Source organism: Netta rufina (genome assembly GCF_964035555.1).
Source record: "Netta rufina genome assembly, chromosome: 1".
Classification (NCBI taxonomy): domain Eukaryota; kingdom Metazoa; phylum Chordata; class Aves; order Anseriformes; family Anatidae; genus Netta; species Netta rufina.
In genome coordinates this window covers 81,381,954-81,397,188 of record NC_140123.1, presented here as the reverse complement: position 1 = coordinate 81,397,188, position 15,235 = coordinate 81,381,954, and the positions used below count along the sequence as shown (strand labels likewise).

Genomic DNA, 15,235 nt, shown 5'->3' with positions numbered 1-15,235 from the left:
CGCTCGCCATGAGGCGCGGCCCCGCCTGAGCACCTGCAGGCGGCCGCCGGCCCCCCTCAGCCCTCGGAGGGGCCATGGAGAGCCCCGCGGGCGGCAGCGCGGCGGCGGAGCCGGGGCACCCCGGCACGGAGCCGGAGCCGCCGGCTCCCTGCCCGCCCGAGGCGGCAGCGGGCGGTGTGGAGGCGGCGGAGGGTGCCCCGCGGGCGCGCTGCCTGCGGGCTGTGTATGTGCTGAACGAGCCGCCCAAGGGGGGAGCCGGGGCGAGGAGCCCCGAGGCAGGGGCTCGGCAGTGCCTGCTGAGGGCTTGCGAGGCTGAGGGGGCTCAGATGGGCACGGTCAACTTCGGGGAGCTGGACTTCGGGGAGACGGCGGTGCTGGACGCCTTCTACGACGCGGGTGAGGGGGACGGAGCCTGGGGGGGGTGTGTGTGGGGAGCCTCGTGTTATTGCTGTCTTGTCTGGCTACCTTAACAGGCTTCTTTGGTCGTCATCTTGCAGGATCAAGGTCACTTTATAAGAGGTTAATACAACTTTGTGGTGCTAAACTGCCTTTCTGTACGCTTATGTCCAGCAAGAGCCTGGTTTCCAGGAGCACCCTGGCCAAGGAGCAAGAGGTGTGAGAAAATGTCTCTTCCTTGCACCAGCTGCTTCAGGCACCACAGAGCATTGCCCCAGTAAGACTGGCAAGCCTCCAGTGCCAGCCAAGCCTCAAGGAGTAGCAAATTTCTTGCTGGTGCAGTTTGGTGAGAACCTTCTTCCAGCTCTAAGCCTGGCTGAGATCTCAGAGCTGAGACACATTAGAGCTGGATGTAGCATGAAGACAAGGTCAGTCAGAAGACCCCGATCTGGCTTGCTCAGATAGTTCATGTACACTGCTCCAGACCTGGACAGCGAAATTGGGTCATGTAGTTGCCCAGGGAAGTGGTGGCATCACCGTCCCTGGGGTTGTTCAAGAAAAGGTTGGACCTGGTGCTTGGGGACATGGTTTAGTGGGTGACATCGGTGGTAGGGGGGTGGTTGGAGCAGATCGTGAAGGTCTCTTCCAACTTTAATGATTCTGTGATTCTAAGGGTGTGTAGAAGCGTGCCCTGAAGAAGACAGCTTGTCAGTGTTGCTTACCCTGTCCAGGCTTGAGCTGATGATTGGGCTCTGTTGGTTCAGAAGAAAGCTCTTCTTCCTTCTCCACTCAAAAAAAAAACACCTGTTAGGTTGGACAGTGCAGGAGAGAGTCAGGAGCTTTGTGAGTAAGCAGAGGAAGCCCCTAGGTCAATAGGTAATTTTAAAAGTAATCAAGGTGAGTATGTGTGGAGAAATTCCAGACTGATTTTTCTCCTATCTTTGTGAGTGGACCTCAGGAAACTGGAGGATTCACAGACTCCAAAGAGAAAAGTACCATTAAGTCCAGGCTTATGCCCATCTTACACAAGAAGAAACTTTGATTTGCTCATGAGATATGTTAAAGTAGACTTTTTAAGACTTTAGTCTTGAAATGCTCATATGACATTGAGTCTATTTCATCCCCTGATAAGTCACCCAAATATTGAGGAACCTCACATTGTTGTTGTTGTTTTCTTTTAATTTTTTTGTTAACTTCAACTTCCCAATCAGGAGATTCTATTATATCTCTATTAGCAGAGTTGAAAAGTATTCTCTGTGCATAACAGATATACTGTTCGTGTGTTTTAGTACACAGCCATAAAGGAGCAATTTCTTTGCATTGCTCCAGGATTACTGTATAGCTTACTCTCCTGAAGGTAAGCATAACGTTATACTTCCTGGTGGCCTCATCAATGCAAAAATGTTTCTGTTTCTACTAATAGTCCTATTAATGTATTTGCACACACTTGTTCTGCTTTGCACTGAGATCTTATTATGAGACAGCTATTAGTTTTCTTAAGTTGCATTATGAAATAGGTGTCTTGTCTGGGAGCGTGGCCTAACTTTGCAAACCTCTACGGTGTTCAGGTCATCTTGTAGGACCAAGATCATTTTATAAGTGATTAATAATGGTTTGCAATACTAAACTGCCTTACTGCTGAATACTACTGCAATGCTCTTATGTACAGGCTTAGTAAGCAAATGTTTTATATAATTTTTATGTCCATTAAAAACTAATTGAATAGTCCTCAACCAGCAATTGTTCCAAAGGAGACCATTTGAAATAGCCTTTGTATCCATATCTTTCCAGTAACAACTTTTTGAGATCAGCCAGGGGGACAACTTCGTAATCTGTGTAATGTATTCCCTTTTTTGGCAAAAATTTTGGTCAAAGCATCCTTTAATGTTGTTACCTGTAGTGAGAGAAACTCAAGTCTATTAGCACAAGTCACTGTTGTCAACCAGACTGCAAGCTGTCAAAAAGCAGAGAGGTTTTCATCAGTATATACTTTTTGGAAAATCACGCAGAATGTTACTGGTAGTTTAGCATTTGTTCATTGATAAGAATCCCAAATTAGCTGCCGTCAACTTCAATGTACCCTGAAAATGTGAACATCCTTAAACAAAAAAAAAAACCAAACAAATATAAACTATCATTTTAATACAATATTTTTTGCTCTTCTGTTTTAGTAAGTACCACTTCTAGCATCACCTTTTTTAATAACTTTTTTGCTCTTGCATTGCTGCAGTTACTGTCTGTTTTTTAACTGAAGATCTTAGCTCACTGGTTCATGCCTTTACCTTTTTTTTTTTTTGTTTATATATTTTTTGAACAGTTGGGCTGTACTGTCCTCTGCCCCTTTGGAGATTTCCCTGTTCCTATGGTATGTCTAAAGTAGATGTTCAGAGAAATCCTTGGTTGCAACTTCTAAAGTTATAGAACCACAGAATGCCCTGAGTTGGAAGGGGATACAAGGATCTTCCAGTCCAACTCCTGGTTCCACACAGCACCACCCCAAAATCAGACTGTGTGTCTGAGAGCAGTGTCCAAATAGTTCTTGAACTCTACCAGGCTCGGTGCCGTGACCAGTTCCACGGGGAGCCTGTCCCAGTGCCCGACCACCCTCTGGATGCAGAACCTTTCCCTAACCCCCAGCCTGACCCTCCCCTGTCCCAGCTCCATACCGTCCCCTCGGGTCCTGTTGCTGTCCCCAGAGAGCAGAGCTCAGCACCTGCCCCTCCGCTCCCCTCCTGAGGGAGCTGCAGGCCGCCATGAGGCCTCCCCTCAGCCTGCTCTGCTCGGGGCTGAGCAAAACAAGGGGCCTCAGCTGCTTGTTCTCTTGACCCTTCACCATGTTGTATCTTGTTTTCTAGACCGTTCACCATCTTTGTGTCCCTCCTTTGGACACTCTCTGATAGTTTTATGTCCTTCTAATATTGTGGTGCCCCAAAGTACACACAGCACTTGGGGTGAGGCTGCACCAGCGTGGAGCAGAGTGGGACAATCCCTTCCCTCAGCCAGCTAGCCATGCTATGCCTGATGCTCCTCACGGTATGGATGGTCCTTTTGGCTGTCAGGGCACGCTGCTGACTAATATTCAATTTGCCATCAACCAGAATCCGCAGACCCCTTTCCATGGTGCTGCTCTCCAGCCTCTCGTATGTACAGCCAGGGTTGCCCTGTCCCATGTGCAGAATCCAGCAGTTGCTCTTGTTGAACTTCATGCAGTTGGTGATTGCCCAGCTCTTGAACTTGTGAAGGTCTCTCTGCAAGGCCTCTCCACCACTGAGGGAATCAACAGCTCCTCCCAGTTCAGTGTCATCTGCAGACTTACTCAAAACACGTTCTGGTCATTTAGGAACCATTGAACCATTTTGATTTATTTACACTGCTGGTATGATGATCTGTCATGGCTTTCTGAAAACTTTGTTATGCCCTTCTTGTTCTCTTGCTCTGCAATGTTTATTGGTGTTTTCTCCCTGCCTCACATTTTCGATTATGTATCAAGCTATTACCCAAAAATGCTTAAGCTGATGGTTGTTCATCTACTTGTAACACTCCACAAACACCCCCACAATTTCTTTACTCCTTGAAAAATCAGACATTTTTAATTTCTGTATTTTTCATGTATATAATTTAATGTTGCCATATTCTTTTTGCAGAATATGTGTCAGGTTGGGTCTGTTGGCATTCACTCAGTTCTTAACAAAGATGGTCATTAAAGTCTCATGCTGAACTTTGTGTCAGGAAATTACTGTGTTTATATATATATACATATATATAATCTAAAGAAATGTTATGCTTGTATAAGATGTCTAGTAGTTGTTTCCCATACTGAAGGGATCTATTATAATGCATATTCATTTTCTGTACACTCTGGGTAGGACTTTGGGAAGCAGTTCCTCTTGTTCTCTTAGGAGAGTAGTAAAAGATGCTTGCCTGTAGCTGTCTTTTGGTTTACTAATTGAAACCTTGACCAATACGTATCCACTAACATTTAAAGACTGAGCTGTGAGGTCCACTGGTTCTGGATCAGGTCAGCGGGCTCTCTGTTGAGAGTACCATCCATGATCCCATTTTCCCCATTCTGCCTGAGGTCGTAGCCATTTACTTGAAGCCGTAAGACACTCTCCCCCCGCCCCCAGGCACGCACATTTTATTTAGTGTGAATCTATGATATAATGATTCTTGGAATCGGTACCTTTGTGAAGACAAACCCAGCAGACTTTAATGACAGAGTGCAAGGAGAAAGATCAGCAGGAACCTCTTTTTCCTGTCTGCAGGCAGACTTCCTCGTAGATGATTTTTTGGAAAACCACTGAGAAGAGTGCTGCAAAAACAGCTATTTTCTGTCATAAGAGGATGACATCTCTTTCTTTTCCCCTTGAGTGTGCTCATTACTGACTTCCCACCATTTGAAATCTTACCATGCGTAGGAATGTCACTTGTGGCTCATGCCTTAAGTAAGCTATTTCAGAGCAGCAGGTAATGCAGAGTGACTCTGATGTTCAGGAACCACAAAACTTTCGAAGATGCTTTAATAAAAGGGAACTTGGAAGTTCTGCAGCTCTTGTGAGCAAACTTGCAACGAATGGTGAAATTAGGGCTTGTTAACAAAAAGATGAGCTCTGTTTGCTCAGGCTGTGTTAAAGAAACAAGCTGGCAACAAAGTAATGTATGTTATACAGAAATGAACGATGGTATCTACCTAAGAAAAGCAACCAGGATGCTGGCATACATTGAATGTATCTCTAGGAAGGAAGTGTCATTATTTTTAGGCAGAAAGCCACAGGTATCAGGCATTGGTGTGTATTTTTATTTTATTTTATTTTATTTATTTATTTTTTCTCACAAAATAAAAGCAATCTTACACAAGAACAGCAAACCTAGGAACTGACTGCGGATTTTTGAAGTTCTTCAGAATTATCCCTTGCAGAAAATCAAACTAAAATGACTGTAGCGTGTTCATAATCAGCTGAAGAGGCATGGTGAAAGGGTGAGTGTGGCCTTGCTAGTGGTGTTACAGATCGATTTAGTCTCTTCATGGTCTGACTATATACACAAAGGGTCTTTCAGTTCTGGATGTGCTAAGAAAGAAAACGTGGTGCCAGAGTTAAATGTCTGCCCTGTACCTGTGGAAGGGTGATGTCAGATGGAAAGAGCAGTAGCTTTTACTTGTCTACCTGAAACTTTATCAAGGCTTATTGCTCACGGTCTTTGGCCACAGCGCTAAGTGAAGGAGTGGCACCCTCTACAGTTGTACAAGTTTTGCACGTTCCCGTTTTGTTTCTGTGAGATCCTGTTTCTGTAGTTGATTATCCTTTTACCTCAGGAAGGATGCACAGCAGTCTGTTCTGAGGCTTGGAATATTCCTTGGCTCATTTGGCCATGATGTCTTGAGAGGACGGCAGTCACTGAAGTCAGCAACCAGCAACGTGACAGTCAACTGGAAGGAAGAAAAACTAGGGAGAGACTGGAGTACTGAGGAATAAAGCTAGAAGTTTGCCTGAGGGAAAAACAAACAAACAAACAAACAAAAAACCAAAAACAAACAAAAAACAAAACACAACACAACATTTATCACTAGTTTAAGTTAATATACAGCATGGCAACTAACAGAGTTGAGCTGGAGGCACACGTTTTTCTTGCTGACTGCTGCAGGAACTGTAATCTCTGACAGGAAGGTGAGGATGACAGCTGAGGGCAATAACTTCTTAAATAAGCTTTGGCACACCTTGCTGCTGCAATTTATCTTTGCCCTTGGGTGTGACAGCGAACAGCGGAGAAGGGGTTAGAGGTTAGCTATCTGCTGCTGCCTCAGCAGGCAGGGGTTGCTGTTTTACTGAGGAATACTTGGTGGTTTTTCTTCCACTTTTTTTGCCCTGCAATCATCCCGATGTCTGGAGGTGTATTTTCTTTAAACCTGAGGAGATACATACACTGTCACCTGATCTTTTATCTCCACGTGGTACTGCACATCTAGAGCAAGTCCGTGCGTCTCCAGCAAAGCCCTGCGTTGTGCCATCAAACTAAATATTCTGGTGACAAAACTCTGCCGTGTACGAGTATTGCAGTCCTTCTACACTCAAGTGCATGAGGTGAGTTTTAAAAGACCATCGTGAGCTCGAGACAATCTATCAAGTGTAGGTGTTACTGTGTTATGAGACATCCTGGGCACTGTGGTGCAGGGTTACATTCACGGAGAATGGTTTTGTATCAACCTTGTTGCTGTTCCAATGTGTACCCTGACAGGCTTCACTTTGGTCCAACTATTCTATGAAAGAACTCCTTGAAGTTGGTGGAACAAGTTTAGAAACACGCAAACAAGTAACCATAAATAGGTTATATAGAATCCATGAATGTTCCTGTGGTTTATTGCCCTGGGCCAAATGCAGGATTGGAGCTGCATTCAGAGAATAAAGAAGATGTTAAAAACAAAAAAGAAGAAAAGAAGAAATATACCCTGACTCCCTCATGGGGAGAGAGTCTTGTGTTACTTCTCCTTTTGGAGAACATCTCTTTTTAGTTGTAGGTGGTCATGTGGAAAGGAATAGTGGCAATAAAAACCCAGTATGAGTTGCTACCTTTTAATGAAGCATTGAATTTAATTGTTTACATCTCTAAAAACTAGCTGTTAATCGTACCAATCTGGGCTCCTTTCCCTGTTCCAAGGTGAGAGTATACATGTATGCGTGCTCTATCACCTACAGCTTTCCATTTTCTCTGCTTGCTTTTCTCTCCTCCTGTTCCTAAACCTTAAATCTGAGAGAGCTATCTGGATTCAGAGTCTGGCTATAAACCCCATGTCATGGAGTTTTGTAGCTAGGAGCACATCGGGTTATTTCTAGGCATTGAGTCAGCTGAGAATGAATCTCCCTGAATGTCATGCAAATTGTGTGTTTGTATTTGTTTTAATTCGCTCTGCATGTAATATTTTCACTTTATGATTCTTTCTAAATAGATCTAATTAGGCAGAAGCTTTTGCACCCATTACAATGGGTAATGAATGGTTGGATATACCATCAGCTGTCTTTGATCTGAAGACAAATTATTGTCACACTTACTGCCCTTGAAAACACCAGAGATGACATTTTTGTTTTGTTTTTAAATATTGCTTAAATGTTTTGGGGAAAATGAAACCTTGTAAGCAAGCAGTTGTCTGAGCAATATCAGAGAGCTCCTGAAAAGCAGCAGTGAGAAGTGAGGCTGACTGGCTTGAGTCAACCAGGCTGTACACCTGAGGCTGCTGATGTGCAAGCCTGGTCCCTTGGCTCCTTTGCACCCGTTGCATGCTTGTTCAGGCCTGCTGTGCTGTGTGTACCATATTCTTTAAGGGTTTAAGATTTGCAAACTGTTTCTGCAAGACCTGAGCTCACAAAATTAAATGTTTTTTTAAAAGGCAATGTTTCTTTATGTGGGTTAATTACGTTGCTTTAATTTTTGTTCTTCCATGAAATAGGCAAATGGTGAGAGAAATGCAGTTAGCTCATGTGCCATTCTGCTGTCATGTTTTGCTTTTTTTAGTGTAATTATACCTCACTTTTGTTTTATCATCAAATTACATGTGGATATTAAACAAATATTGATGTGTTCCGTAGTTAAAAAGTAACTAATGTTCCTGTTTTGCAGATGTAGAAGGATTGAGGTAAAGCTTTTCTGGCATGTAAGGAGTTGGTGCAGGACTGGGATGAGAACTCCAGACTTTTTGGCTTCCTCTGCACTCTATCTCAGCGATGGCCGCAAGTTCAGGCTGGGTGGCTGTCTGTGCTGGCTGCAGCCTGCGTCCAGTTGACCCCAGGGGCATGCTGCTGCTTTGGCACATGCAGAGGAGCAGCCCCTGCAGCGCCTGTTTGGCGTAGCTGCTGCCTCCTTTCACGCTGCAATGATGTTACGTGGCTGGAGTGAGGCCGTGGAGACAGGCAGGGGCCTTCCTTTAGGAGGACCTTGGGGTGGTTTACTGCTTGCAGGTGGAATCTGTGAACATGGTAGGTAGGCTCTGTTTTTTTCGGTGTGGATGGGAGATGCTTTAACCTCAAGCTGCCTTTGAATGGCAGCGTGGGTGCTTGAGACTGAGCCAAGAGAGAGGGCAGCTGTTGTTTTATCCTGCTCCCAGGCACGGGCTTGCTGTAAACAGCAGAGCTGCAGCCCCTGCTGAGGTCAGCGTGGTTCAGCTGGCAGCTGCTGGTGGGCCACACGTGTCCCACAGTACGATTCCACCTAGCCTCTTGCCTTTCTTTTGGGAGCTGCAGCTACCTTTACCTTTTCTTGGGAGCTTGGGGCTGCTATAGAGGCAATTCAGGAGCAAAAACTGCACCTCTGCGGTCTGTGACAAGGGGGGCCCAAAGCTGCAATGTGAATTCTGACACTTAAAAGCATTGGATCAGTCTGCCATGATGAAATGTGCTTGCTTTTTTTATCCTTCATAATACTTTCGTATGGCCAAAGGGCACGGCCCCAGCCTTGGTAAGCATGACCTTCCATTGAATGAAGCCGTCTGTGCTGCCAGGCACAAATCCAAAACAGTAGTGGTGCTGCTAAAAGAGTACATCCCCAGCCTTCTGCTCAGCTGGGGTGCTGTAGCTGAATCCGGCATTAAGGGAAATCATTTGGTTTGCCATAGCTGAACATCTGGGCACACGGTTGTGTCTAGTATAGTATACACTGCTGTTAGGCTTACATTCTCGTGAAACATTCTTAAATACCTGTTTAAAGAAGGAAACAAAGGGTAACTATAAATAGAATAATCTTGTGGTGCTTTTTAAACCTGTTTCCCTGGGTATTATCTTTCTTGTTTCATTTTTGCATTAAGTTGAAAGAGGAAATGCCTAAACTCTCTGCTGCTTGTGTCTCTCTCTTCTTCCATTTAGGAGAACTTGCCTGCATGCACAGAGACACAGCTCAATGATGGGTGGTCTTTGGCCTCTTGACAACTTGAGAGGTGCTGTTCACTTAGTGTCTGAAGCTCTTCAGGAGTAAAATCAAATGTATTAGTTCTGTTTAAAATAAATAAATACAAAAATAAATAAATGAGCAGTAAATCAATATGATAATGAGCTTATGAGCTTTCCCTAAAACACTTCAACCTTCTACTAGTGCTATGTGTGAGTTGTGGAAACTCTTTTGCCTCCAAGAGCACTGAAAACAGAGTTGTAAAACTTTTTTTTTTTACTTTTTTTCCCCTTTAAATTCTAATATGTGTGTGCTGGGGGGATAGGTTTCTTGTTTGTCTTGCCTTTGTTCTGAGAGTGACAAGCTGAAACAGGACTAGGAATTTGTGAATGGAAACAGTTACAGTGCTATATTCTGTGTGCGCTGTTTTCAAACAGCAACAGACCAGTCATCTCTGCTGCTTTAATCTTAGCTGGAAATAAAAGTTTGCAGGAGAAAAGCTCCTGCAAAGAAATGTTTGCAGTGGAGTTGCTGCTTTGTACTAGGCTTCTTTACTTAGCGCTGCACACACAGAAGCCCTGCTGTGAAATAGAACAACTCTCTGCTTTTGTCAGCATCGTCTCTGCCTTTTGTAGAAAGCTGGGTTGTTTCAGGTATTTTCTGTGTCCTGGATGTTCTCCAGTCTTTATACTGTCAGCGTGAGAAAAGGATGTGATCACCCAGCTCAAAGCCAGACATTGTGCCTCTGCCTGCTAATGCTGTGCGTGGTCCTTAAGCTAACTGGCAAATTATGGAGTCTGGTTGTGGAGGAAGTACCCAACCCAGTGTGAAAAGAGTTTGAAAATGGTCAAGTTGGATTTTTTGTTTCCGTTGTAATTAGATTTTGGAGTTGCTTAAACTTTTTGCTTATTTTAATAACTACAGTTCAAAACTAGGTAAGTCTTGATACCGTTTTTTAAAAAACAAACTGATTTGACTATGTGGCTTGCAGTGAAGACTGCACATACATGTAGGAATGCTTGATTGTCTCTATTTTCATTTTTCCCTTTAATGCCTATTTGGATTCCTTGTTTTGTGATTATGATCACCGCTGTGAAGATACAGTACAACTTTGGAGAAGAATACCAAGTTACTTTCATTAACTTTTGCTATTTTAGACCATTTTAAAGATGGTTATCCAGAATTTAGTTTGTTCAGTCAAAACTTTGTGGCATACTTCCTACCATGACAGATTCACAAGGTACTGATTGCTATGTACACTTGATCCTTTTCCTTCAATATGACCAAATTTGGATTTTCCACCTTATGGTCCTTGAAATAGCTGGCAGGTGCCATTCTATCCTGGCTGTTTAGTAAATCCACGGGGCCTCTGATCTGACTATGGTAGTTGCTCAACCCTGACTTTGACAAGTGCCTCATCAAAGTTGATAAAGCTTTGAAGAGTCACAAGTGCTGCAATGTGTGGTATAGATCTCGTCCTCCTCCTGGAGTATATGTTGCTATGCATGAAACTGGCCATGTTGTCATACTTTCCTGAACACTTTGCAAGTATTTTTTGAGAAATATGCTGGTTTAATCTCATCTTGCACAGTTAGTACTTAATTCCAACTAGTAAACCTCAGCTTAACTCTGATTCCAAAGGAAAAAACAGCAAATGCCCACTCTCAACAGCGTTTCAGGGACGTAGTTTAGTGGGTGATACTGGAGGTTGGGGTATGGTTGGACCGGATGATCTCAGAGGTCTTTCCCAACTGTAATGATTCTGTGATTTGACGTCCTTTGATAGCCTGGGTATCTCATCGTCCAACTGCAGACCAGAACACAGTACAAAGATGGTCCTGATGGCCTGAAGGAACAAATAGGAGCTCTGCTGTGAAAGTTGTAAGCTGATTTTCAGAGTGACTAATACAACAAGCATTAGTTTTTTTCTGTACTGCTTAGTTCTGATCAGTCATCTATCTGTACTACACTGCACTGTGATCACTGGGACAAAGCAGAGAAGCAGTTCTAGGATGGAGATGCGTGAAGCTGGGGTGCAGCTTTTTAATTATTTTTTATTCTGTTTTTATTCTTCTTTGCTTACCAACCCCAAATCTTTAGAAACTACATTCTTTCCCCAGAATATGAAGAAAAGTATGCTTCAGCAAGTTGTGCCAGAGATTTCCTGAAGTCTGTTTGGAACCATATCCTGTTGATTGGAACAGCAATGTGGATTCAGCTGTGTAATACATAGAACACTGCAACTATAATTACCCTCAAGAGGCAGTTAACAATACTTGTAGAATTGAGTTTTCAGTGAAAAAGTCAATGTGTCTTGGGATTTATTAAATACTTGTTGGTGTATTTTTTTCCCTCTTTTAAGCTGAGATCTTGTCAGCATCCATGGTGGACTGCATCTCCTGACAACTTTATACGTACATATATTTTGAGGTGAGCCATTCTACACTCTAATAAATGATAGAGACCACGTTTGGTGACGTTAAATCAGTTTGCTGTTAAATCAGTTTCATGTGATTCAGTTTGTCTGCTGAATCACAACTTGGAAGCACTAATATTCCTGTGATTCTATAGCGATCCCATGGTGATTAGCTTTGGGTTATAATTTGTACTTACTTTTACTTACATTCTAAGCTAAAATAGGGAAATGTAGAATGGATGTGCTGTGATAGTGAACAAGCTGGGTTTGTGCTTAATGTTCCTCATCTGGAAGCTGGAAGTAATGATACGTACTGTATTCATAGGATAGGTAAAGTAGATAATGTTTGCAACTTGCTTTGGAAATGAGAGCTTCTACTGAAATTCTGGATTGTATGGATCACTACCCAGTGCCTGGAAATAGTTTGCTCACTTTTTAATGGATGTTGCATGTTTTTGAAGTGACAATATTCAGTGGTACATCAGGATTTTTGTAGTATCACCCACAGCCTTTAGGCTGGCTCGTAATGCCTGTAGTGTTTACAGGCAAGTTAAAAATGGATTGAGTCCACATCTGCCCAGCATGCGGAGTACTGAGTCAAGAGCTCTGCATCTGTACGTGAGTGGAAGTCTCTTGGCCAACCAAGAATCTGTGGTTTTCTCTAAACTTTATTTGCCTTGCCACTTTAATAATGCTGCCTGCTTTTAATTAACAATTTATTTGTGCGTAATTTATTGTACTTTATGTGGGCCCGAAATGAAAGGCTGAGAGTCTATCCCAATAAGAGGAAATCTGCCATCTAGTATGAGGCTGGATACCTCACACATTGGTAGTGACGGAGCTGTTTCTTGATGTTTGTTTTTTAAAGATTATTTGAAAAGAAAAAAGGATCAAGAGTAGGGAAGTCTCACTTATCTATATGTGCTAAAGCTTTAATTCTTTAAAAAAAAAAAAAAAAAAGGAAAAAAAAGATTTTCAATAGCTTTACCCAGACCCGTGAACTTTAGTGTACCAAATTCTTTTTCCTTCTTTCCATTGTCATGCTTTGTATTTTGATTACTTTGGGCAGAAGTTAAAGCTCAGCATAACTGTATTTTTTCCAATGTTTTTGATGTATGTTGTTGACCAGTGTGTGACCTGCTGGAGATGTGCAGATTTGGCAGGTTTTTTCGGCTCCCCAGCCAAGGTATCCAACGTTCAATGATGGGTGACTCTTAAGTGGTTTAGTTTGGATGTTGAAAAGTTTGGAGCTTATCAAAACCTCCTTGGCCTAGAAATCGATTTGCCTGAGTTGGGGAGGAAGGGAGGAAGGGACAGCCTTTCTCATTGAAGTTCATATTCTTTTTTTTTTTTTTTTAATGATACTTTAATCCCTTTTAGTGCCTATTGCGACCCAGCGTAGGAAGTGCAGAGGTGCAGGAGAAGTTAAATAAAGTTCACCTTTCTTATCCCCTCCACTGCCGAACTGCAGGCAAGGTTCAAGTGAGGTTCAGGGTTGGGTGTTTTTTCCGTACGCTCTCTCTGCTGGCGAGCTCAGCTCTAGTAAACATTGCAGTGGGAATATCCTCATGTGACGCTTGGCACACAGCGAGTGCAGCAGGCAAGTGTGAAGAGCCTGTTTTTAATTTACTCCACCGTTTCCCTCTGTTAACTAGGGCAATGAAATGACAGGTTGTGCAGAATATCCAGGCTCTTTAACTTGCAGCGAAGTTTAGGAGAGAATGTTATCCTCAGTGAGCTGGCGTAGTTAAAAGTATGGCTGGTGTGAGCCGCCTACTCTTTATGGCTGCCTAGCATCTATGTCAAAGCTTTTAATATAGTAGGAGCATAAAAGCAGGGAGAATTACTGAGCAGGTATCTCATTCTCAGGCAGTCTGTGATGGGTGAGTGTTTTTTGTAGCATCCTGGCTGTGTAGGTTTAGGGCCCTTTTTCAATCACTGATAATAACTTGGGGAAAAAGTGAGAAACGAGTGACTTCTGGAAACTTTGGTTGCCTAACGTCTGAATAACAAAAAGGGAAACAAATGCAGGTTATTTAAATATGCCATGATAATGTTTGAGTGCTGCTTTGTCAGTGTTCATTTGGATACATTTGGGTGTCAGGGTTGAATGAGCACGTGGGAAATGTAAATAGCTGTCTATTTTGAGGAGGGATTCAGGCATACTGATTGCTTTGTAGATACTTAGCTGCTTGGCAGGTGAAAGTTAGCTGCTAAATCACACTTTCTGAGTTGTAACTCATGCCTAGGAACAATTAGGTGGTAGATGGTAGGCTTAGGTAAAATATTAGGAACGGGGGATATCAACTTGCAATAGTGAATTATTTTAATTTACCTTTTTTATTATTGCCTTTTTTTTTTTTTTTTTTTTTTAACTTCAGTTGGATGCATGGTTCCATGGTTGAAAAAACAGTCACTGTAAATTAAAGTACTTTGTTTTGGCACTCCATAAGTATGATTGTACAACAGTGTGGATGACTGTTCTTCAAGAGGTGTTCATCTCAGCCCAGACTCTATTCTACTACAGAATCACAACTACTTACAGTATCTGATTGTTTAGCTGCAGATGCAAGGTTTTTGTTTGTTTGTTTGTTTGTTTTATATTATACACAAAAAAGGATCTTCATGAAAGTAAGTTTTTAAACTTTTATTTCTTTCAGTTCTTGTAAAGTCTAACGGTTTCTTAAAGCACTTCTCCAGGAGGCTCGTAGGAGGCTGGTAGCTGATACCACTCCCAGGAGGGACTGATCAAGTGCAGTGACAGACCTCTATCTGCTGCTGTGCCTGCACTAAGTTAAGCAGAAGTTATCAAATTAAATATAGGCTGAGGGATAAGATCAGAAGTGTCCAAACTCCACGGGGAGGATGGGGTGGGAAGGGAGGGAAGCAGAGAGCATGGGTCATGGGAAAGAGGTAGGAGTTACAGGCAGGCACGAGCATTCATCTTCCTGAGCCATGAAACCTCCCAGATGACTAAGAGCCAAGTGATCAGATCTCCCTCTCAGTTTTTAACCCAGGAGCCTGAAGGCTGTAATTTCACAAGGAAATGGTATAAATAGTGACCTCTTGCGCATGTCACAACTTTCGGAAACCATGTGGCATGCAGACCTTGGCGGGACCCATCTGATTTTAATTGTGGTTGGTGACTAAAGCTCTGTGACTTTGCATGTGGGCCTGGAGTGGGCAAACTTCTACAGCCCTTCCTCAAGGAAGGGTGAGTGTGCAAAGAGGTGTGTACTGGGTAGGTTTCCAGTGACAGTGTGTGCAGCCTTTTTATTTATTATTATTATTATTGTGTTTTACTGTGATCTCTCTCACCACTGAGTTGGCTCCCTCAGACTTGAGGCTGTGTTGTTTTCAGGATATCACAAGCTGTGGTATGAAATAAAAAGTAAAGTCTGTTTCTAGCCATAGTATGAATGTCATCAGCTTACAGGCAAATGCAACACTTGCATTTGGCTTGAAAGGTAATTGTGTTGGGAATTTAATGAGTAAAAACTTCATCCATAGGCCAGGAGCACCTGATTTACAGAAAACTTAAGAGTCAGGTGT

At 42.9% G+C, this 15,235-nt stretch overlaps 1 protein-coding gene across 2 annotated transcripts in view; it reads left to right on the top strand.

The window, feature by feature from the left end:
* Positions 1 to 15,235, top strand: part of MAP3K15 (mitogen-activated protein kinase kinase kinase 15) — an 82,445-nt gene continuing 67,210 nt past the window's right edge. For both annotated transcript variants that reach the window (XM_084284265.1, XM_084284264.1), the window contains exon 1: positions 1 to 396. In XM_084284265.1, the coding sequence (XP_084140391.1) occupies positions 75 to 396 (322 nt within the window). In that variant the 5' untranslated portion in view covers positions 1 to 74. The remainder of the gene's footprint in view (positions 397 to 15,235) is intronic.